This window comes from Ascaphus truei, chromosome 1, assembly GCF_040206685.1.
Source record: "Ascaphus truei isolate aAscTru1 chromosome 1, aAscTru1.hap1, whole genome shotgun sequence".
Classification (NCBI taxonomy): domain Eukaryota; kingdom Metazoa; phylum Chordata; class Amphibia; order Anura; family Ascaphidae; genus Ascaphus; species Ascaphus truei.
In genome coordinates this window covers 70,660,734-70,683,321 of record NC_134483.1, presented here as the reverse complement: position 1 = coordinate 70,683,321, position 22,588 = coordinate 70,660,734, and the positions used below count along the sequence as shown (strand labels likewise).

Below are 22,588 nucleotides of genomic sequence, written 5' to 3'. Positions count from 1 at the left end.
GTTGTTTCTTTAAGTTTCCACCATGCATGCAATTACCTACTTCCTGCACCCACATCCTCTCCTCTCTTCCTGGATTCCAACTGTGGTAATTTGACCTCTATCTGCACCTCTGTGAGGCCTGATCCTCCTCTCCTGGCCCGCTGCCGCAGGAGACTGAGACATGGCCAGGAGAGAAGAGGAGTATTTCTTTAGTAATACAGTATGTGCTCCTTTAAAACCACCTTGCCTGCAGGCAGGCTCACTCGCCCCATTGCAAACTGGCTAGTCCTTTCTTTTCTGCCCTGTGCAGGCTGTCTTCAAGCAACAAGTATCAGAGTTGTAGTAAAGTTCAAAGAACAATATCACTGACTTTGTAATACACATGGTGTTGGTTAAAGAGTAAAGCTGAGCCCATGTGGTCTACGAAGATGATAAATAGTATATACTATGATTTTATCATCTGCTTTACCACCGTTTCACAAGATATATTTGGGTTTTTTTAATCAGTGTGCAGTCTGTTTATTGCGATTGTTTGACATGCTAAAGCATCAGCCTTTTAGGATATCGATAATTCTCCAATACTTTGGTCACTTCTCTTCACGAGATTAGTCCTACAGTATTAGATGGCTAACATTTGGAAAGACATTACAGGTGTTCGTTCAAGCAGCTGTATCACCTACTCTATGTTCATGTTAGCTAGGATAAGGTGATAGCATAATTACTTACATTATGTGTAATAATAATTGTCTTAATGTTTGTTTTTCATGTGAATGGACATTTGCTGTAATAACCTTCAAAACGGGAACGGTTGCCTTTAGAAATGTTTTTTTTTTTTTTTTTTTATTATTATTTTAAACAAAATCCTCCTAAAAGGTTCATGATCTATATAACGTCTCTAAAAACAAGTACATTTGGGATGTACCAATGAAGAAGATAAAAATAGCTCCAGTGGGCAAACCATTGCCATTAGTTGCGAATTAATTTAATTCTACACTGTTCTAACAGAACAAGTATATGAAAAAATGTAGACAAACTGTTCTAGGTAGCAAAATCAAAAAATAGGAGGAAGGGGGAGGTTGGGGGAAGCAATAAGCGAAGGAAAAAGTAAAAGAATAGTCAATATAGGGAGGCGACGTTTCAGAGTAAGGACCCCTTCTTCTGGCCCATTCCCACAATATAACAAAAACGAAGTACTGTTATTTAATAGTTCAGTTCCTCCTAACGTCCAAACGATGGAGTGATGGTAACAACCACTAAATGTGTGACCGGACAGCTTGCTTTCCTTGCCGTGAATGGATATGGTAGATGGGTTTTTTGGGCAACTACATTACTGGCCATATAAAATCTCTTTATATTTTTGTTTTTGTGTTTTTTCCTAGCCCCCGGAGAAGTTGAACTGATTGTGGTGTCATCTTGTATAGCTTTCCTGGTACTCATGCTTTTGGGTTTCTTGTTGTGTTTCAGCAAAAAAGACCTGTAAGTAGACACACATTTATGGGTAGTGTGTATGTTTTACACTGCAGCTAGTTTTTATGGTTCACAAAAGTAGCAATCTTCTGTGTTTCTTGTTACTCTTAAGTGATGTCCATTAAAATTATTCAGTTAGACTTGCCATTTATGTGAACTTTGTTCATGTGCATTAGAAAGCCTTGAAATGATATTCACTGTATTAGAGGCTGAGCATTTAAAGAGTGAACACAGACTCAAACACCTGAAACATAATTGAACAGCTCCTCAAAAATCGAATAGTCTGTGGCCTTTACAAGGTGGATCACATTGTCTCTTTCAAGGAAGTCTCACTATTATATTAATTGTTTTTCAATGTGTACGTTTCCTTTTAACAGCAAAGGGCTTTAGATGTCATATTAAAGAAGGATGCATGTCGTTTTGCACAGCATTCATTTAAAAAATTTCAGCATTTGTAAAAAAAAATAAAAAAGTATTTAAGCTTTTGAACCATTGTTGAAGCATTGTAAAAGCCCACATCCAGACGGAATGAGCTTATTTATATTACTTTGTATTTTAGGATTAAAAAGCATATTTGGCCGAACGTTCCAGATCCTTCAAAAAGTAACCTTGCACAATGGTTTCCTCAAACTCCAAACAGGGTAAGAAATGTATTATTTTACACTTCCAATCTTCACTAAGACGCACAAAGAGTTTGCAATCAGAAATCTCTCATATATTGTAGTATGCGTCAGCATCACAGATATACAGGCACAAAAAGTCTTGTGAATATAGATGGGTATGATTTAGGATCTTGCAGTATTGCGGAGGTTCCGTTTAAAAACTGTAGGAAGTCCAACTGTCGTGCACTCCGGTGAGCGTCTGCTGAGATTTTTAACTGAGTATGCCTGTTTGAGGAGGGGGGTGGGGAGGGGGTTTGTCGTGAGCAGAATGTGAAGGAGAGCAGTAACGTGTCCTGGAGTAACAAACGGTTTAGCAACCGGACTCCTGTTTGACACCGAAGTGGCTCTCGCAGCTCCAGACACACTGGGACACCCTCAAGGGGCCACACACAGGATCATGGAGGTATGGAAAGGCCTTCTTACCTCCCAATAAGTCCTCCTGGTCCCGCTGGCTTAAACAATGTTTAGTCCGCGGTACGCGATATGCAGGAACCTCTTCCTCCCCCCCATAGTGGTGTCGCGGAAGTGAAGTAAGCAGCAAAGTTTGAATGGTTTCAGGGCACTCTAGCAATAAACGGGCAATCCTTGAGCAGGAAACATAGAAAAAGAAAGGGTACACATATAAAAACAAATGGCAAATACATGAAACACAGGCAACATTTTGAGATGCTCTTTGTCCGTTCAATGCCCAAGTACCATTACCTGTTTAAAAAAATCTGCCATTAAGAGACTCCTCATACATACAAAAACGATAGATTGATTTCAGTGCAAAAGCCAATGCAATCGCAACTTTAGTGGCAATAACCCAGATAAAAGTTAGACTTGATTAGCAGAAAAAATACATTCTCTTATGGAAGCATTATGACCCATCAAAGCAAAATGCAATGTCTGATACATTTAGCAAGTGGATCACATTTTTGGAGTATAACATGTTTATGACATTACTTTCAAATGAAGAAGTTTTTTGGTGCTGGTTTCAAAATGGATCATTTCTGTTTGGTTTGGGATTTTTTTCCTTGTAACTAAGCTCTGCGCAAACTGTTTTTAGTTTGTCAAAACTAGTGGGCACTTTTCACATATTGGCATATGACCGCAAGCAGCAGGAGACATATTCTAAATAAGAATACTATAAATGTTGGCCACTTCAATGTTAACACATACAAATGTAGTACCTGCAAATTGAAATATGGTTACAGCAGTGCACATTTTAATGTGATTATGTTTTGTTAGAAATAGTTACTTATGGTAGCCACTTCCTTCTAATAAGAGCCTAAAGCACAGTCCAACCCAATGCACTGCTGAATCCTCTAGGTGTGAAATATGCAACAATGTCATTTTGACATACAGAGGTTCAACAACATTTTGTCCAAAAAACACAGGTAATATTTTTATTTAGCAGTGCTTATTTATCACCTTCAGTATATGAGGGCATTATTTTGCAGGTCCCCGAGCACTGGAGTTTAACATTGATACAAATAATAATCTAATGAACATTTTTTTTTTCTGCAGCATGAATTTAATTCAAAAGAGCATCCGTTTCAAGACGGAGGTTTTACTGACGTCAGTGTGGTGGAGATAACAGCAGAAGAGAAGAAGTCTTACCCTGAGCAGGACATAAAGCCCATGGATCCTCTTAAGAAGGAGAAGAACACATCAGAGGGTTTAAGCAGTGGCATCGGAGGCTCCTCGTGTATGTCTTCTCCTCGACTGAGTGTCTCGGACAGTGATGAGGTTGAATCTGTACAAACCACATCTAGCACGGTTCAGTATTCCACAGTGATCCTCAGTGGATACAGAGACCAGCAGCCAACAGCTGTGGTTCCACATTTATTTTCAAGGTCCGAGTCGACCCAGCCACTTCTGGACTCTGAGGAAAGGCCCGATGACCAGCAGGTCCTCGAAAGAGAAGACCTCCCGGTGGAAACCAACCAGTATTTCAAACAGAACTGCAGTCAGGAAGATTGCACAGGCAAGCTACAGACACTGCACCAGGAGGATCTTGCCCAATTGTCAAGTCAAGACCAACATCCGTGTGGGGTTAGTCTAGAAAAGGATCTTCAGGACTTCCCTGTTGGACAAAACCCCTGCTCCGGAGAGCAAGCAGTTGATTCACAAGTAGACACAGCCAATGTGGAAATAAAAAGTTATTTGCCACAGGCGGTAAGGCGAGGAGGTTACATGCCACAGTAAATAAAGACTTTTAATGTGATTGACTGTTCTCATTGCTTTAGCGATTTTATAATGTGACGTGCTTTTTGATATTAAAGCACAGGAGTCAGCGAAGGAACATTTAAGGGGCAAGTCCAGCATACTAATCTAAAGGAATAATGTCCAGACCTAAAACCCTTTGAACTGTGCCTGCACACGCCTAAGAAACATTACTAGGAGTAAGAGATGATGGGTTTCATTGACTTTCTAAAGTCCCCATCTCTATAGATCCATGTGATCTATGCAATACCAACCAACAAAAAAATGTGGATATTGCCTGTTTTTACCTTTTTGAGTCGATCAATTAACATGCATGGAAAATTAAGTATGCTTTCTGTGTAGAAACTAATAACCCTCCTAAATGTACAACCAAATGTGAGATATATTGGCTTTTAAGAACTTAAAATCCCAAATACATTCTCCTGCAACACGATATCCACAGCTACTCAAATGACGGTTCCTATTGGGCATGATTAGTACACGTTTCTAGTTATTTTGTAATGACTCACAGAAATGTCTCCTTTTGCAGTGTACAATGTTATCTGGGTTTGTACAGTATATTCCCGGTTTTCAGCATATGCTATATTGAGGTCACTTGAAATGTATGCACAAGTGTATGAGCAAACGTTGGAGCACAGTCCTGAACAACCGCTTTACATAGGAGAAATAGCTAAACTACATGCAGTTGAGACCATCATTAAACCTCACATCAAATGCACATGATGTGGACCTGATGATGAGGACACCAAAAATCGCATCTCTTGAGGCAAAATAGGAAGAGATGGAAAGTAGTAAGACATGGAACGTTTATTTAACAGAAAAGTTCCTTTTACCTTATAACTCCAGTCATTGAAACCGCTAAACCTACAGTAGCAACGTACTGCCCAGTAATCATGCTGATTTCCATGCGCTGTTAATATTGAAGTGACTGGTGGTATACAGGGTGTAACTGGCTGGTCTACTGTATCTGCCATATGTGCCTTGTTTTGTTGAGTTCCGAAATTGCGTCTCAGAGTATCAGTTATCTGTATTGTTATCCAATTTCTGCAGTGTAAGAAAACATCAGATACTGCAAAAAAAAAACTTTTTTTGTTGTTGCTAGTTGTTTGAACTGTATATTGTGTTGCTGCATATGGTGTATATTTTATTACTACTTTGAACATGAAACAAAATGCCATAAACTCAGGTCAATTTAAACTGATGCAAGGTCTGCCCTTTCTGTGTGTGCCATTAAATAGCAGATTTACATAGTTACACAGTTACATAGATGAGATTGAAAAAAGACATGTCCATCAAGTTCAACCTATGCTAAAATTTAGACGATGTTTAAGTGATGTGCTACTTGTATTTCGTCTTTAAATTGGATAAATTGCTTCAACACATACATATAAACGTGTATGTATGATTAATAAATATATATATATATATATATATATATATATGTATATATACATATATATATACATATGTATGTATATATGTATATGTATGTATATATAGTATTTTGCGTATTGCGAAAAGTGTTAGTGTTTTTTATGCGCATCATATTACTTTGAGCAATGCTACATGAAAAATTGTTTTATTTCTTTAAATTGCACGACTGGACATCATGAAGAGGTAGACGCGTGATGTCTGTTCTGCTGAAATTGTTCACTAAATACTCTACCATTCATTGTTTAACCCCCTGCAGTAGCCTTAAGCAGCAGTGACTGAAAAGAAATCCCAGCTGGAAATTCCTTTCTCCTGTGTCGTTGCTACTCGCCCTGTAAATGCTTATTGGAGGGAGCAATAACATGACGAAAGTAAATAGAGAGGTAGTGCATGATTGTGTTCCCCCCAGATAACACAATATATCATATAATTCAGAATACCACATTTGTAAGTGGCTCTAATAAAAAAGATTTAGAGCCATCAAAGAATCCAACATTCCCTTCAATGGCCGGACAATAAAAAGAAAAATAATGTTTCGGTTATGAAATAAGAATTTAATCACGACTGTCAGGAGAAATACATAGATGACAAAGCTCCTGCAACCACATGCCAAAATAATTTCCGAATTTCTCAGTGTAAAGGACTCTTGTGTATAGGTTGCATCTCAAACAGGTTTACTTTACATGGGGACATAGGGCGTAGCTGTTGGCTGTTACATTTCATTCCTTTGAGAAGAGCAACCTTAAAATAATGTTCTGTTCATAACAGAAGGGTTAAGATCTCTTATTTATTGTATATGCTATCTGAGAGAATATCGTGTTATTTCCTTCTCCGGGCTTGGAAGTGTTATGTTTTATTTTTTATTAATGTTAGCAATATTGTGTCTTTGATTTATATAACAAATGTAACAGGTTGTTTTTACATAGATTTCTTTATCCCTGTACTCATTTCAATAATGTTGGCTTTAAGCATTTTTCAGAAATATGCCGTTAGCTACTGTAACGTCAATATTTCAAATAGACGTCCCTGTTAGCATGCTGGGGGAAACGAGTACTTTCAGGGGCAGTAGATGGAAAGACCTGCTCGCTTTATTTTACTGAAGTATAGTCGTGCGACTTCAGCACAAAGGTGCTTTTAATGGAGGGTAGTGTTCTGCAAAATATCAATGCAGTAATACTTGGTAACCTGAGATTGATGTGTGTGTCTATTTTGACGCTACATAGTGTTATAATGCAAATATTTTCTGTGGCACTTTGTTTTTTGTTTTTTTTTGCTGTTGTCAAATGATGGAAGTATTATTACCAATGTAAGTGGTGTACCCATGACATTAAATACACTTTATAGACTATAAATATGTTCATTGTAATTGTATAAATGAATATGTATTAAATAATCATTTGCCTATATCATCCAAATACAGGGTGTATACAGTATGTTAAGCAATGTGCTAAAATGCCACGTTAATATGGCCAGATGAGTCATGTTTATACAGTATATTCGAAAATGTTGGTGGGGGTAAATGGGGTTTTAATTTGTTATTGATCCAGCATTAAATGTGATTATTTAGAATGCAAATGATAGAACCTACTATAGATAATAACCTTGTAGAAGTACAGTGTTGTGCATTTGCCCTCAAGAGCATATCTATATATATATTTTTGAAAATCTTGCGTGTGAGTGTCTGGAGACCATTTGATTGGTCCGTCGGTCCGCCCCCCCCCCCCCCCCCGGCTCTCATTGGCCGGTCTACTCTAAGCCACTGTTCCACTCACACACCACACTCTCACCCGTGTGGACTGCTCACACCCCACAAGCTTCCTCATACTGTGTGAGCCTACCCTGCGGATTACATCCGTAACACACATACACACACAACACCAAAAGTAAGTACAACACTCCCCCCCCCCCCCTATCACCCCTCAAGCCCTCCTCAACGACTGTCCACCCTTGACCAAACTTGTGGCGTGGACTGAAATACTATGAACTAGATGAAGTTATGCGCTAGTCAAACATAACCTTCTCAACTGTGCGAACTAAAAATGGTAATTGCATAAAATTAGATGAATGCGAGCAAAAAACTCATTGAATCACGTTTCTACACCAAGGAAGACGCGGACCATCTATGTGCCAACGGAATACGTCTCTTTTTGCGTAATGATTCAGTCAACACCTACAACCAATCCATCCCGAGTGCCGCACCAGAAAAAACTATTTCAACGCAATATATATCTTTATTGGCTGTAAAAATGCAGAGCAGGAAGCCCACGTTCGACAAAAACTATATAAAATGTCTGTTCTGGATACCGGTGGCTTACCCTATGAACTATCGCTTGTCATTGCGAAGCCATATTCTCGTAACAACTAATGTAGATGTCTCTGACGGCTTAGCAAATGGCGCCTTAGGATCATTAGCGCACATCCAATACAGCGACAGCGATGATGGACAAATACAACGGGTATGGCTAAATTTTCTTACATCGCCCAAAGTGGGACAAGTAGCTCGCAAAAAATACGCTCATTACATGCAAGCCAACAACATCAACCCATCTGCTGTGCCAATAACAAGACGGACATCAAGTATAGCACTAAATAAAAATAGAACTATCACGGCTAAACTAAATCATTTTCCATTGATTCCAGCTTGTGCAATAACAATACATAAATCACAAGGTGGCACATTTAATTCCGTAGTCTATGAGTATGAAAAAGGACCTGAGCAACAATTAGTATACGTTGCTTTATCGCAAGTCACTGACATCAATGCACTGTACATTGCCGCAGCAAATGGTCAAAAGAAATTTTATCATGGGCTTAGAAACGCCACGTCCACAATTGACCTGCAAAATGAGTTTTCAAGACTAAAATACAACAAACTACAGACCATGCAAGAAACTTTACTTAATGTATTCAAAGACCCAACTAATTGTTCTGTATTCTCACTAAATTGCCAAAGCCTTCGAGCACACCACACAGACCTCACTGATACAGTTACGCAACAGTGTAACATATTACTACTTTCCGAGACTTGGTTACACAACAATGAAAATGTTACTATTGCTAACTTTGAGTGTGTTAAATTTAAATGCCAACATGTTATAGTCGGTGGAGTTGCTATACATCATAACAAACACAACAATACACATATTATGAGGCCTCATATGCATATCATTGACCGTCAGACTACAGGGTTAGCAGTTAATATCCCACCAATAGGAGACATATGTGCAAAAGAGTATATCTTACCTAATGGCAAAATTGTCCTCTCCATCGTCATATATTCTTCCCCAAACCAAACAGTACAGAATATCATCAAATTCATTCATTTCATTCTACTACCGTACTCTATTGAAGGTGATGGCTTGTTCAACAAACATAATGACAAACTACCCATCATATTAACTGGTGATTTTAACATCAACTTTCTATCTCAAGAAGCTCTTCCCCTTATTACATTACTACAAGAAAAATTCAATTTACTCTCAACACCAATCCAGCCATAGCAACTACAACATCTGGATCCACTATTGATGCGGTTTTTCAACGACCTTTAGATAGTTTACAATCGACAATATATGTATCTTACTTCAGTTATCAAAGTCGATTATTTCATGTAATAAAAATGATAGTATGGATTTTTTTAAAGCAAAAATAAAACTATACAATTGTAACATCTATAACAACATCTAATATTATTGTTACTTTATATGTTGATGACAACAGACAAAGAAATGTAACTTACTATGCGCGTGCACAGCACACACAGCTTTTTTTACACCCCTTTTCTTTGCAGGATGGAGACTAGGGGTGGGGAGGGGGAGATGTTGCCTTAACCAAAATCCACTATTTTTTTTAGCTCTGGAGACTTACCGGTAGCAGAGATACTTACAGATGAAGTTGCCTTGTTTAAATTGGTCAGGGGAATCAAAATGGCTGCAAAATCTCTGGCCAAAAGGAAGCTGTAACATCATTGATTGTAGCTTTCTATTGGATGTCCATTTAAATCCCCTTTAAAAACCTGTAAGTAATAATGGTAATCTCACCAATAAGTATCTCAGGAACTGGGGAGTCCTAGGATGGTTAAAGTAGTGCCGTTCTGGAGAACCCCCGGTTACAATCCTGTAAAAAAAAAAATGGCGGTTACTTTGGGTGGATTGGTCCTTTAAGTCCCAATTATTTGTTTTTGAACGCTTCTACAGCATGGAGAAGATGTCATCACTATTCAGTATTGGCCTTTGACATTGCAAGCTTTCCAAATAAATAATCCAATGTGTGAGTCTTGTGCGTCATTTTGCCTTTTGCCATTAGTAAGACAAATGACCCCTGTTCTCTTAACACAAACAAGATTCTAAATCTCTCTTGGGCTAACGAAAATAGTTTTGAAATCGTAAAATGCATTACCTTTTGCTTCTGATATTTACCGTTATGCAGTGAAAGATGACTTTATTGGTAATCTGGCTAATAAATGGGTTTCTTAGAACATATTCAGGAACAATTGGATGCCTTTGTAGGATTTCCTAAATCCCACAGAAAAAAATGCTTTCGGGATTTAACTTTAAATGTACTTACTACAACCATACTATTTTTCTTCTCTGTTAAAAATGTTGAAGAATTGAGCGTGTATTCTGATACTTTCATTTTATTCTTAAAAAAAAAAGTAGTACTGTTCGTGTCAACCTGCATTGTTGACTGCCAATTGTCTGGACTGATCTTTTGTTACCTAGTGCTTTTAAGACCAGATTGTTTTTTTTAATTATTATTTCTGTATGCCATCACTTAAAAAAAATTCTTCTGAACATCAACAGCATCACATTGATCTTTGTAACATACTGTAAGAAACGTACTCGCTCCGGAGCTGGAAGGGATACTACACTATGACTGATTCAAAAGTGTTGTGATCTTCCCTTGTGCCAATTAAAATGTTGCTTACAAAAATGCAACATTTCCCAAGATGACAATTCACAGAATTCAGTAGAAGTATTTATTTTCTGATGAGAAATGTCCTGGCATTCCACTACTGTGGACAAGCTACCATGTCCTATATTGTTGATTGTTGTCCTATAATGATTGTACTGGCTTTGCAATTTGAGACATGAGTAGGTCTTCACCACACATTATTTAAGTTATGGTGGGTGAAAAGGTGACTAAAAACCCTCCACTCTATAGCATATTAAAGTATTACTTGTGAGCACATTCACTTCTTAGACAGGTCTGAAACCCTGCAACTTAAATAATATGTGGTGAAGACCTTCTCATGTCTCAAATTGCAAAGCCAGTACAACCAACCTCACACGGATGAGACCCACAACGTCGAAACAGTCTCTCTGTGAGTGGGTTTATTGGCTTTGCATCTCATCCCAGGTTATGTTTAAAAGCTGTGTTTAAAGCAGCATGCATTGGCTTAAGGGTTTTCTATGTAATGTGGTCTTGAAACTAAAGGTTGTGCTGTGTGTGTTCATTTGCATGTCATTTCCCAGAATCCCTTGCTGCAGTAGAAGCACTGTATGCTAGGTGATAATGGCGAGAAATGTGAATTTGCTCACAAGTAATATTTTTATATGCTATACGGTGGAGGGTTTTTAGTCACCTTTTCACCCACCATAACTTAAATAATAAATATATGTAGCGGGGTATACCCTGGATACTATTCTACCCAATGGGCTGGCAGTAAACTCTGGTACTGTCAGGTTGCCAGTAGTTGGTATGGGGTTTTCCCCTTCACCTTTGGTACTACACTTGAGTGACAGCAGGGGGTGGTACCTAAATTTGGTGGTGGTTCCTTCCCTCTGAGGAAGGCAGGTCACACGACTGGGAGCCTGAGATTGGGGCCTACCCATGTGCTCTTCCCTCCGGGTAGAGTGAGTGTGGACCAATACCTCTGCCTCCGCTAGGGAGGTGGGGAAGAGCTAGGAAGGCTGCGAGTGCCCTTGGCCTGTTGTGGCGGTCCAGGGACCATCTCCAGTGATAGCTGATCTGAGAGACTGCTGAGTACCTGTTGTGTTACTGCAGACCGTAGTAATAAACCGTTCCTGTTTGCAATATACCTCCAGCCTGGTGTGTGATCTAACTGGGGGAGAGGTAATCAGTTCTACCGTGGGAGATCATCCAATTCCCTGGAGCCTATGGCAGATGGAGGCGCTGCACTGCTAAGTATTATGTGGGGTATGAACCCCAGAAGCCTGTTCCTGTGTCCCCAAGTCATCGCGGACGACTCAGCCCTCCTGTTGCCAGCAGGTATAAGCACCATATACCTTGTAATGGCTCCTATCTATGATTTGGGGGGGGGGGGGGGAACACTGTTACACGTGTGTGTGTGTGTGTGTGTGTGTGTGTGTGTGTGTGTGTGTGTGTGTGTGTGCGTGTGCGTGTGCGTGTGTAGAAAAACACAAGCGCAATTAAGATACTATGTATAATAATGTCTAACTCAATAGACTATGTGGACAAGTTGATAGTTCCGAGTAACATAGAGAAATAGAGTAGTAGTCCCAGTGGATGTGGTCCTAAAAATTATAAATAAAGAAAACCAATACGATGAAGTACTGTAGGATTGTATTGGGAACACGCTATGGTGGACAGCTACTTACAATGCAGTGGTTATAAACAGCATTTTGGATGTCAATTCCAGCACCTACGGAGATGGTAAATGTCGACTTCTCTGCCTCCACACTCAGCCGCTCTGGAACAGCTGATAAAGTCCAGGAATCCACATTTTCTCTCGCTCTCTTTATCTCTTTCTTTCTGTCTCTTTCTTTCTCTTTCTCTCTTTCTCTCTCTTTTTCTCGTCCTACAGCCAATGTTGGACTTCTTACTGTGCTCTGTTAGACTCTAATGCACTTTGACAGTCCAATTGGCAGTTCAATATGTTGTACTAGCACACGAACCCTACGCGTTTCATTTCAGTTGAAAATTTCTCAGGGGTAATGTTGTGATGTTACGCCCTTCTCTGTATAGGTGTAAATTTCATTTGATAGGTTAATTGCTCTTCTAAGATTTGCCAATCTTGCAGAGTATCTGGATTTCAATCATGTTGTGAAATTGAAGCAGAAAGAGATATATCTACTATGATGGATAAGGTTTAAATATAGTTCACATTTAAACATGTAGATTATATTATTTATTCTGAAAATATAATAAAATAATAATACTAAATAGTGCTATAATAAAATAAGTATAACTTTATACCTAATACATACACATGAATTATGTAATAAAAGTACTAATAAATGAATAAAATAACACTAACATCCTTAAACAAATTGATAATAAAATGATAAAAAATACATAATGAAGAACATAAACAGATCCAAATGTGGATGACATGTATGGTACAATGACATTCTAAATAGTAGGAGATGAAGAAGAGGAGATATGTGGTAATAGCATAGATATCCACATTCAAACCACGTGGGACAATTGTTTTGATACTGTGAATCCATCTTGTTTCCAATCTGGATATTTCGTTAACTATATCCCCTCCTCTCCAGTGATGTTCTATTTGAAAAATACATATATTTTACAATATACAATATCTGTATAAACAAATACAATATTCCCATACATATAATGCCTGTTGGATTTTGGTTGTGATATTCCTTGAAATGTTTCAAAGGATTGTGTTGGAGAAGACCTTTTTGTATGTTTGTTATATGTTCAGCAAATCTTATTTTTAATGTTCTAGTAGTACGTCCGATGTATTACTTTTTACATGGACACTGAATGAGAGATACTTCATTTGTAGAATAACAGTTAATAAAATTATTAATTGCATATTCAATTTTCGTTAGCGTTGATCTGAATTTCCTGACCTCCTTGAACTCATGTATGTTAAGTTTTCCACATTTTAAATTTTAGACTGTTAAAGAAACTCTTAGTGTTTATAAAGGAATGGGACTTATTCCCCTTGGTAGATTTTAAACAAATGGGAAGTATTTTGGTTTTGAATGTTTTTGGGCTTTGGTGAATAAAATTTTAGGGACTTCTGGAATGTAGGGTTCTAGTATGGGTTTTTTCAGGACTAAATGCCAATGCTTATTGACAATATTAATCTTAGGGGCCAACGCATTGTATTGGATAATGAAAGGAACATTCATTTTTCCATCTTCTGAGGTTAAAGATTTTTTATTTTATTTTTTTATGTAAGTAAATCCTTTCTGTCAAGTTGTTTGGTTTTGGAATATGCTTCCTCTAGAATGGAATTATTATAATGTTTAGATTTAAATGTATTGATCGTGACTTCAGCTTGTTCCTCAAATATGCTGTTACTAGAACAATTACGCTTGATTCTTCTAAGCTCTCCACAAGGGATATTTTCAAGCTATTTATGGTAGTGGTTGCTATCAACAATTGACTGGTTTATTGTATGTTTTGGTGCAGATGGCCCCATCTTCTATATTGATGAATGGATCCAAAAATTCTAATTCTGTGGTGCTATATTTGTGCGTGAATTTTAAATTAAATGTGTTATTTAAATCTAAAAATAAAATTAAAGAGTCTTGATCCCCTTGCCAAATATAAATCCCATCATCGATATAATGCTTCCAGAGCACCAGGTTTGTGCCGAACTCATGCTGGGACCAGATATTTTGGTCCTCCCATAATCCCATAAATAGATTAGTATAGCTCGGAGAAAACCTGGGGCCCATTGCTGTGCCCTTAATTTGTAAATACATTTCATCGTGAAACCAAAAGAAATTGTGCATTAGTGTAAACATAATAGTCGTGATTAAAAAATCAATTTGTGCTTCTGTGAGTGTCTTCTTTGTCTAAAAGGTGTTTTGTTGCTATACTGCCCTGTTGGTGTTTGTAACAGGGGACTTATCCCTGTTCACAAATGTGCCTCTAATCCAGCAGTGTGGTGGTTAACTGCTGGTAGGCAATTAACTAACACCACCTGGCTGATTACAGGTGGTAGGAAAAGCCTGCCTCTGAGACAGGAAGAGAGACTCCTTAGCTCACACCTGAGCTGAACTAGGAAACAGAGCAGAGATTCCTTAGTCCACAACTGGGCTGAACCAAGGAAGGACAGAAGTCTTGAGCGACAAGCTGACCACAAGACAAAGGGGACAAGATTCTAACCTGGAGCCCGGAGATTGCCTTAGCACACACAGGTGCGGATCCAAGAGAGCAGAGAAGCTTCCCCTACAGCAGCCCAGCTAACAGATAAGACTTTTCGTATAAGACTTTATTTTCCAATGACTGTTGTCTATATATATATATATCTATATGACTTGGGCTGATGAATAGCTTGGGCAGCCACCCAGTTAAAAAGGGCTGGAATATAAGGATACATATATGCCAAAGTGAAGCAGGTTTTGTTTGGCTCACTATTTCGCTTATGTTGATTTTTTGCTGTGTTTAAAGCGACAGGCACAATAAAGCCTTGTTTTAATTTCACCTTACAACAGTCTCCATTGTGTACCTCTGCACATGTCCTCCTACAGTGTTCAATCACTGTGTAGAGTGATGTGACATCACGTATGACAAGAATATATTGATCTGTCCACGTGATGATATTATTTAATAAATTCAATATTTGTGTGGTGTCCTGTAAATATGATTTACATTTTTTCACTGGCTGTTGAAGAAAAAAATCTATATATGCTGATAGATTAGATGTGATGGATTTGACCCTTGAAATAATGGGTCTCCCTGGTGGGTTTACTGGGTCTGTGTGTAATTTTGGTAAATATAAAAAAACGACTTTACCAGTATTTTACTAAGGATGAATTCAAATTAATCTTTACTGATGATATGTTTGTTTAATCCTAAAGTCAGGAGATTTTCCAACTCGAACAGGAATTCTTCAATTGGATTTTTCTGTAATCTAGTATATGTGACATCATTAAGCAGTCTGAGGGATTCTGTTATGTAGCTATCTTTGTCTAAGATAACAACCCCACCCCCTTATCAGCTGATTTTATAACTATAGTGTCCTCTTCTCTGAGTAGTTTTATTGCATTATGTTGTTGTGAATTCAAATTTTGTTTAATGAATTCATTATCCTTCACTAATTTCTCCAGGTCTTCTTGAACCAATTTAAAAAAAAAAAAGGTTTAAACAACCTCTTTTTAAATAGCGGGTAGAACAAAGGGGTGTTTTTGAAGGGTGTGGGTTGTGTTCTAATAGTGATCAAAAGAGAACCAATATGGTGAAATACTGTGAGATTGTATTGGTAACACGCAATGGAGGACAGCTACTTACAATGTAGCGGTTATAAACAGCATTTCGGATATCAATCCCAGCAACAGCAGAGAAGCCGACATTTACCATCTCCATTGTTGCTAGGATTGATATCCGAAATGCTGTTTATAACCGCTGCATTGTAAGTAGCTGTCCACCATTGCATGTTACCAATGCAATCTTACAGTTCTTCACCATATTGGTTTTCTTTTTATAATTTTTAGGGCCATATCCACTGCGACTACTACTCTGTTACACGGAACTATCAACATGTCCACATAGTCTATTAAGTTAGACATTATTATACATAGCATCTGTCTGTGTTTATCTTTCCATTTGTATCTAACTATTGGTTTTGTGTAGAACCTGACACATTGTGGCAGCATATAGATACATTTATATCTACATCTACTGGTATTTTGTCATTTGCGCGCGTGTGTGTGTGTGATTGTACACAGCATCCAGAGGATAGAGCCTGGGAGGAGCTCAGTGGCCAGAATCTGCAGTGAACTCTGCTGCACCCAGCAAACATGCTCCTCCCCTGTCTTCAACCAGCCCCAATGTTTAAAATTGACCCACAGGCCAGTCCATTCCTGGGTTAAACATCTTCACTGTTCCAAGAGGAGGTAGCGGGCTGGAATTGAACAACAAAGGAACATGTGAAAGTGCCTAACAGTTTAAATAAATGAAGCACTTATTTATCATGCTAACTGATTATTTTAAACTGTATTTTATTACTAAAAAATATCCCCAAACCTACATTAATAGAGATTATAATCCCCTCTCATTTAGTGAAATTATTAGACATCAGAGTACCTTATCTGATCAGATATTTTGTTTGTTTTTGCTAGGATTATTTTGCAGTCTACATGGAAAACGGCTCTGTGCTGCCTGGTGAAGTGGAGAGAAGGTGAACAAGCAGGAGTTGTCATGTGAACACTATACTGCAGGATTCTGACCTTTTTGAAATAAATCGTAAAATGGAAAAATAAAACAGCTAGAATTAAAAATGTAGATAAGGTTGTTAATCCATGGAGCTCACCCTCAAAATAGGTCATATTGGGGGAAGTGCACCTTTGGTATCGAATGGAATTAATATTTTCCTCTGTTGCTTTATCGTACAAATCAAAAAAAATAAAAAAATAAAAATATATATATATATATATATATATATATATATACAATGGTCGACAAATCACCAAAAAATCTACTCGCCAAACAAAAAAATCTACTCGCCACCTAGTACCACACGTGAGTAAGAGGAGGGGAGAAACAAGGACATTGGAGCACAGCAAAAAGACAGGCTGGCGGCAGTGACTGCGTGCAAAAGCTTTATTCCGGCAACATTGCCATTAAAACAGGACAGGTTCTCTGACGCGTTTCGTCTAAGAGACTTTTTCAAAGAGTCTTTGAAAAAGTCTCTTAGACGAAACGCGTCAGAGAACCTGTCCTGTTTTAATGGCAATGTTGCCGGAATAAAGCTTTTGCACGCAGTCACTGCCGCCAGCCTGTCTTTTTGCTGTGCTCCAATGTCCTTGTTTCTCCCCTCCTCTTACTCACCTGCTCTGGGACGGATGCACGCTCCAAGAGAGCAGCGGTGAGGCCCCCTCCTTTGGAACGGACAGCCATCAGGCACTACACGAGCCAGCTACAGGAGTCCCTGCACTCCCTGCTCGAGGACCCGCCGGGAACACATGATCCGCCACAGAAGGAACCGCCGGATGGGAGAAGCACTCCGGTCAGGTTAGAGATCATTTTTCTTACACGGCTATCCAGATTGTGCCTTACTGTGCCCAAAATAAGTTATTATCTCCTATCTAGGGGTACACACTCCGCTGCTCTCCTCTATCACCTCAAACATTGGCAAATCTGCCCTACCACTGCTACACTGAGGATTAAACAGTCCTCAATACCGACACCAATTTGAAGCACCACATTAGGGGTTTATTCCCTTATCTACCTAGTACCACACGTGTGCTGCTTGGGCCAATAGGAGCTCGTCACGATGTTAAATCCACTCGCCCGGGGCGAGCAAATGTATAGGTTTGTCGAACACTGTATATATATATATATATATATATTTATTTTTTATATATATATATATATATATATAAAAAATAAATATATATATATATATATATATACAGTGTTCGACAAACCTATACATTTGCTCGCCCCGGGCGAGTGGATTTAACATCGTGACGAGCTCCTATTGGCCCACTGGCTCGTGTAGTATATATATATATATACACACACACAGAGTAATATTACTTGAAGATGAAATCGTTTTCTAAGAAATGTAGGCGTATATTAAAACTGGGAGTGGTTTTCATTTTTGGGAATAACCGAGTTGAAGGTCCTAAATCACGGGATCATAAGCCGTTTAGTGTCACCTGTGATTCCAGAATCCCCATTGATATACATTTTAGGAAAATAATGTTACTTTGTGTAGTACAGTGTGCAAGGCCATGCTGTGTAACAGGATCATTTTACAGTCAGTAGCACGTGCTTATTACACATTTCATGACAGATGCTAAAAGATGACACTTCCAAAAGCACTAACAATACGCTGTTAGAAGGCTCATTCAAACTGTTATACCCAAAGTAATCATTATATCCTAATTACATTTTTGCTTTTTATTATACTGTTGTAGAAACAGTTACCTAAACACTTCCAAACATTTAAAGTGTCTTCTACTTCAAAAACAAAGTTCGAGAAACATTGTCATAACTACAACTGCTGGCTATTCTGTGCAACAGAGCATGTAATAGAGAAAACATTATTGCAGGAGGGACTCTCCTATTGGTTATCACTGACCCTTACATGTGATGCTTTTCCACCATGTTTCTACTAGGCTATGTCTAGCTCCAATATGTGTAGCCAGGTCCCCCTCTTACCTCCAGGCAGCGTGAGGGGGAGACCTGTGTGGTTGCTGCAGGGAGATTGTGAGCTGGCAAGTGGGTCCCCGGTGCTCTGCCGAGGGCGCTGCCATTTTGTTTGTGCGCGCACATGCGCAGAAAATGCTTGCGCATGCGCAGATAGTATCTAGAGTTGCGGTGGCCATCTTTGTACACCTGGCGCATGCGCAGTATAATGCTAGCGGCAGCCATTACACCCATAGATCTGCTGGGAACTACAAGTCCCAGCAGCCTCAGGGGCTGCAGACCACATGTTGCCAGGCAGCCAATAGGTATGCTGCATTTATAACAGAACAGTGTTAGGTCAGTTAGGAGCAGGGTACAAAAGAGAGAGGTAGGGTTCCAGGTGCCAGTAGCCCTGCGACTAGGCCAGCTTTCCCCTGCAGGCCTCAGTTTATCCCCAACTCACAGTAGGCACCTGCAACTGTATAGGGAAGCCCATAGTTAGGGATCCTTTTCCCTGTGTTGTGCAGTATCAGGGACACAGTGTTTACGCCACGTGGTGACGCCTAACTTGTGGTCTGGGATCAGACCACCTACGTTCAGAGACTATCTATGGTGGGATGCTCCTGCTGGAGACCACCCCACGTGGAGACTGAAGGCGTCATTGGAGCAGACTGCCCACTGACAGTTGTTCAGCTACACCCGGGGGCAGGAGCACCCGGGAAGGTATCCGCATAAGTGCACCAACATTCACATGGGCAGCGCTGTCTCACACTTGGGGGTGGGAAAGGCCATTGGGGTCTGGACGCTGGGACACTGGTGCCCCTGCACCCAAGTACTGTGGGGATATTCCGCGGGTTGGTATACATATGGCTATTGCTGTTCCTATTGATGTCATTGTTTATTACCTGTTTTGTGATAGTGAAAAAAAGGGCGCTAACTCTATTAGTGTTCACTTATACTATACAGTGAATTAAATATGAATCAGGTGATAAAAGACACAAAATCAAGTGAAAACATGATAAATAACGTGAAAAAATGAATTAAAACCCCCTGCTCAAACCCAGCTGGTAGGGACTGGTTCCACTAGTCCCACAATTCATCAATATCCGTTTGCAATCCAGGGGGAGCATATAAGGGAGATAAAACAAAATACAATCTAAGTGCAGACAATTTAATAGCTCGTGATTTAATTAAGTTTTACGAGCCAAGACTAAAAACTTAATTAAATCACGAGCTATTAAATTGTCTGCACTTAGATTGTATTTTGTTTTATCTCCCTTATATGCTCCCCCTGGATTGCAAACGGATATTGTTTATTACCTCCCAGTAAATACTGTTTCCCATACTGTGTGTGTATTACTGGGCATACAGGCATACCCCGGTTTAAGGACACTCACTTTAAGTACACTCGCGAGTAAGGACATATCGCCCAATAGACAAACGGCAGCTCGCGCATGCGCCTGTCAGCACATCCTGAACAGCAATAGCGACTCCTTACCTGTACCGAAGCTGTGCACAAGCGGGGAGACTATAGAGCCTGTTACAAATGTGTGGTTTACATCCTTTATGCACGTATATGACGATTGCAGTACAGTACAGGCATTGATAAGTGGGAAAAAGGTAGTGCTTCACTTTAAGTACATTTTCGCTTTACATACATGCACCGGTCCCATTGCGTACGTTAATGCGGGGTATGCCTGTATTGTCTTGGGAGCAGTTATCCTACTATGTGAGGATCCTTCTCAGGTGGAGGCGCTGTTTAGTAGATATACATACACCCCAGGCTCCCCAGTGCCAGAGGATCAGGCCTCCTGTTTGCCACACAGGTATAGCAGCACACATAGTCGCCCTGACACAGGGGGAAAGGGGGCTACATACTGTATGTAAAAAAGTAACAGATCCAAGTGAAAGGAATGCGCTACCCAGTGGACACACAAGAAGAGAAAGAAGAAATATATTTTGTATATTTTAAAAAAGTATATTATTTACGCATACAAATAGTAACGCTCACAATAATTATTCTTTAAGGCATGTAAAATAGACAGTACAGGTAAAGTATAGGCTCCGAATTGATGATCCAGCATCTGGTGGTTAGGACACCCGGTTCAAACATCTGATCTCTCACTCTCAGCTGCTTGGTGGCTTCCTCTTACCACCCACGCATATCTGTTCTCGCTTTTCAAATGGAGTGGCTGTGTCAGCGGTCCCGGACTGTCGTCCTATTTCTCCCGCTTTCAGCTACTGTCAGTCTGCCTCGCTTATCCAATGCGTTTGGGCCTTCTCAGGGATTCGTGAAAAAACATGGCCATCAGTGGCCATTAAATGTGATGCTTTTCAACCTTTCTTTCTACTATGCTATGTCTAGCTCGAACATGTCAAAAGTAACATGCCTGCCTCATTCCTCCGTGCTCAGATGAGCTTATAACTACAGTCTACTTGCTGTATTATTACTGTCCACATTATCACCAGGAACTATAGTTTCAGTTGTCTTAGTAGAATTTTGCAAGTAAGGATTGACTGCAATCTCCTCACTGAATCCACATAAATCAAAATTGTCCAGCTGTTCATGATCATTGGTAAACAAATCGCAAAGCAAAGGCTTCCATGGACCGTTATCTGCTTGCCCGGATTCAGGTGTCTGAGCTTGAAGCTGTTCACATGATATTATTGATAAAGACGCCTGAGTCTTGTGATCTGCCGAAGCTGCCGCTGCTGGATACTGTGTATGAGCAGACCCAATAGACGCTGTACATTGTTCTTTGCAGTCCCAAATGTTTGATGGAGGCTTTACTTTTTCTGGACAAAGAGACGCCAAGCTGTCCTCATCCCTGACTTCCAAGAGAATGGCTTTTTCATTGAGGTAGAGTGCATGCAAAATATAAACATCTCCCGCGTTAACTATACCTTCTGGCTGTATACTGTTCAGTAAAGGATTCATCTGTAAATAGAAAATTATTGTTAAAGTTAATGCCGTCTATATTCATATCTGCATAGTTATAACGGAAAACAAGACAATGCCTGCTACGGATTTATTTTTTGTTTTCATGTTGTTTGTTTGACAGTTTGTTCATAGCATTAGGGTTGTGTGTAGGTCGCACCCTGCTTGACCAATGTTGTGTGTAGGTCGCACCCTGCTTGACCAATCAACATGCTTCAGGACATTGCCGAATGCACAGCACCGTCCTATAGCAAATTTTAATGTGCGTTTTGCTCACCTTACTCACTGCACAGGCTCCACGTCTTAATTTTCATAACAATGTTTATTCACAGGTGCTCTAAACTGCTACAAAATCGTGGCAGCTTTATACGATAACGCACTCTTGACTACATAGATAGGGTTCAGAATAAATTATTAGAGTCAATGTTTCGGTGTAATAACTAATGACCTGAAGACGGTGTAGTTAATGTACCGAAACGTGGACCCTAATAAATAACAATTTTAAGCTGGACATTATCTAGTCTGGAGTGCGCTGTCTTATAAAGTTCCCAGCACTGTCATGTGACCCACCAAGAACCAAGAGAGGCTGATTCACAGCAAAACATCGTGATTACAATCTACATTTCAAGTAGAAATGCAGTAAAACTATAAGTCCAACATTGATCAACAGCACATTTTGTTCACTAGTAGCCTGAAGCTACAGCCGCAAACTACATTTCTCTCACACAATGATCCAGGTGAAGCATGTCACCCAGATCAAATAAAACACTTCAACAAAGCTCACAAGACTTCTTTAATAAATGGTACCTCGGGCCCACACTCCGATAGGGTACTCTCCATGTGCTCCCTCTGATAAGGAGAG

At 39.5% G+C, this 22,588-nt stretch overlaps 2 protein-coding genes across 7 annotated transcripts in view; one reads left to right on the top strand and one right to left on the bottom strand.

Moving 5' to 3' along the window:
- IL6ST (interleukin 6 cytokine family signal transducer) overlaps nucleotides 1-7,383 on the top strand; it is an 81,987-nt gene extending 74,604 nt beyond the window's left edge. For 4 of the 6 annotated variants that reach the window (XM_075589224.1, XM_075589227.1, XM_075589225.1 and 1 more), the window contains 3 exons: nucleotides 1,359-1,455; nucleotides 2,006-2,087; nucleotides 3,618-7,383. In XM_075589224.1, coding sequence (XP_075445339.1) covers nucleotides 1,359-1,455; nucleotides 2,006-2,087; nucleotides 3,618-4,298 — 860 coding nt within the window. In that variant the 3' untranslated portion in view covers nucleotides 4,299-7,383. The remainder of the gene's footprint in view (nucleotides 1-1,358; nucleotides 1,456-2,005; nucleotides 2,088-3,617) is intronic. The other 2 variants (XM_075589228.1, XM_075589229.1) reach the window with 2 other exon arrangements.
- Nucleotides 7,384-20,764: 13,381 nt separating this feature from the next.
- The window catches only part of IL31RA (interleukin 31 receptor A), a 66,592-nt gene continuing 64,768 nt past the window's right edge, over nucleotides 20,765-22,588 (bottom strand). The window contains exon 16 of the mRNA XM_075589223.1: nucleotides 20,765-21,726. Within this exon, the coding sequence (XP_075445338.1) occupies nucleotides 21,214-21,726 (513 nt within the window). The 3' untranslated portion in view covers nucleotides 20,765-21,213. The remainder of the gene's footprint in view (nucleotides 21,727-22,588) is intronic.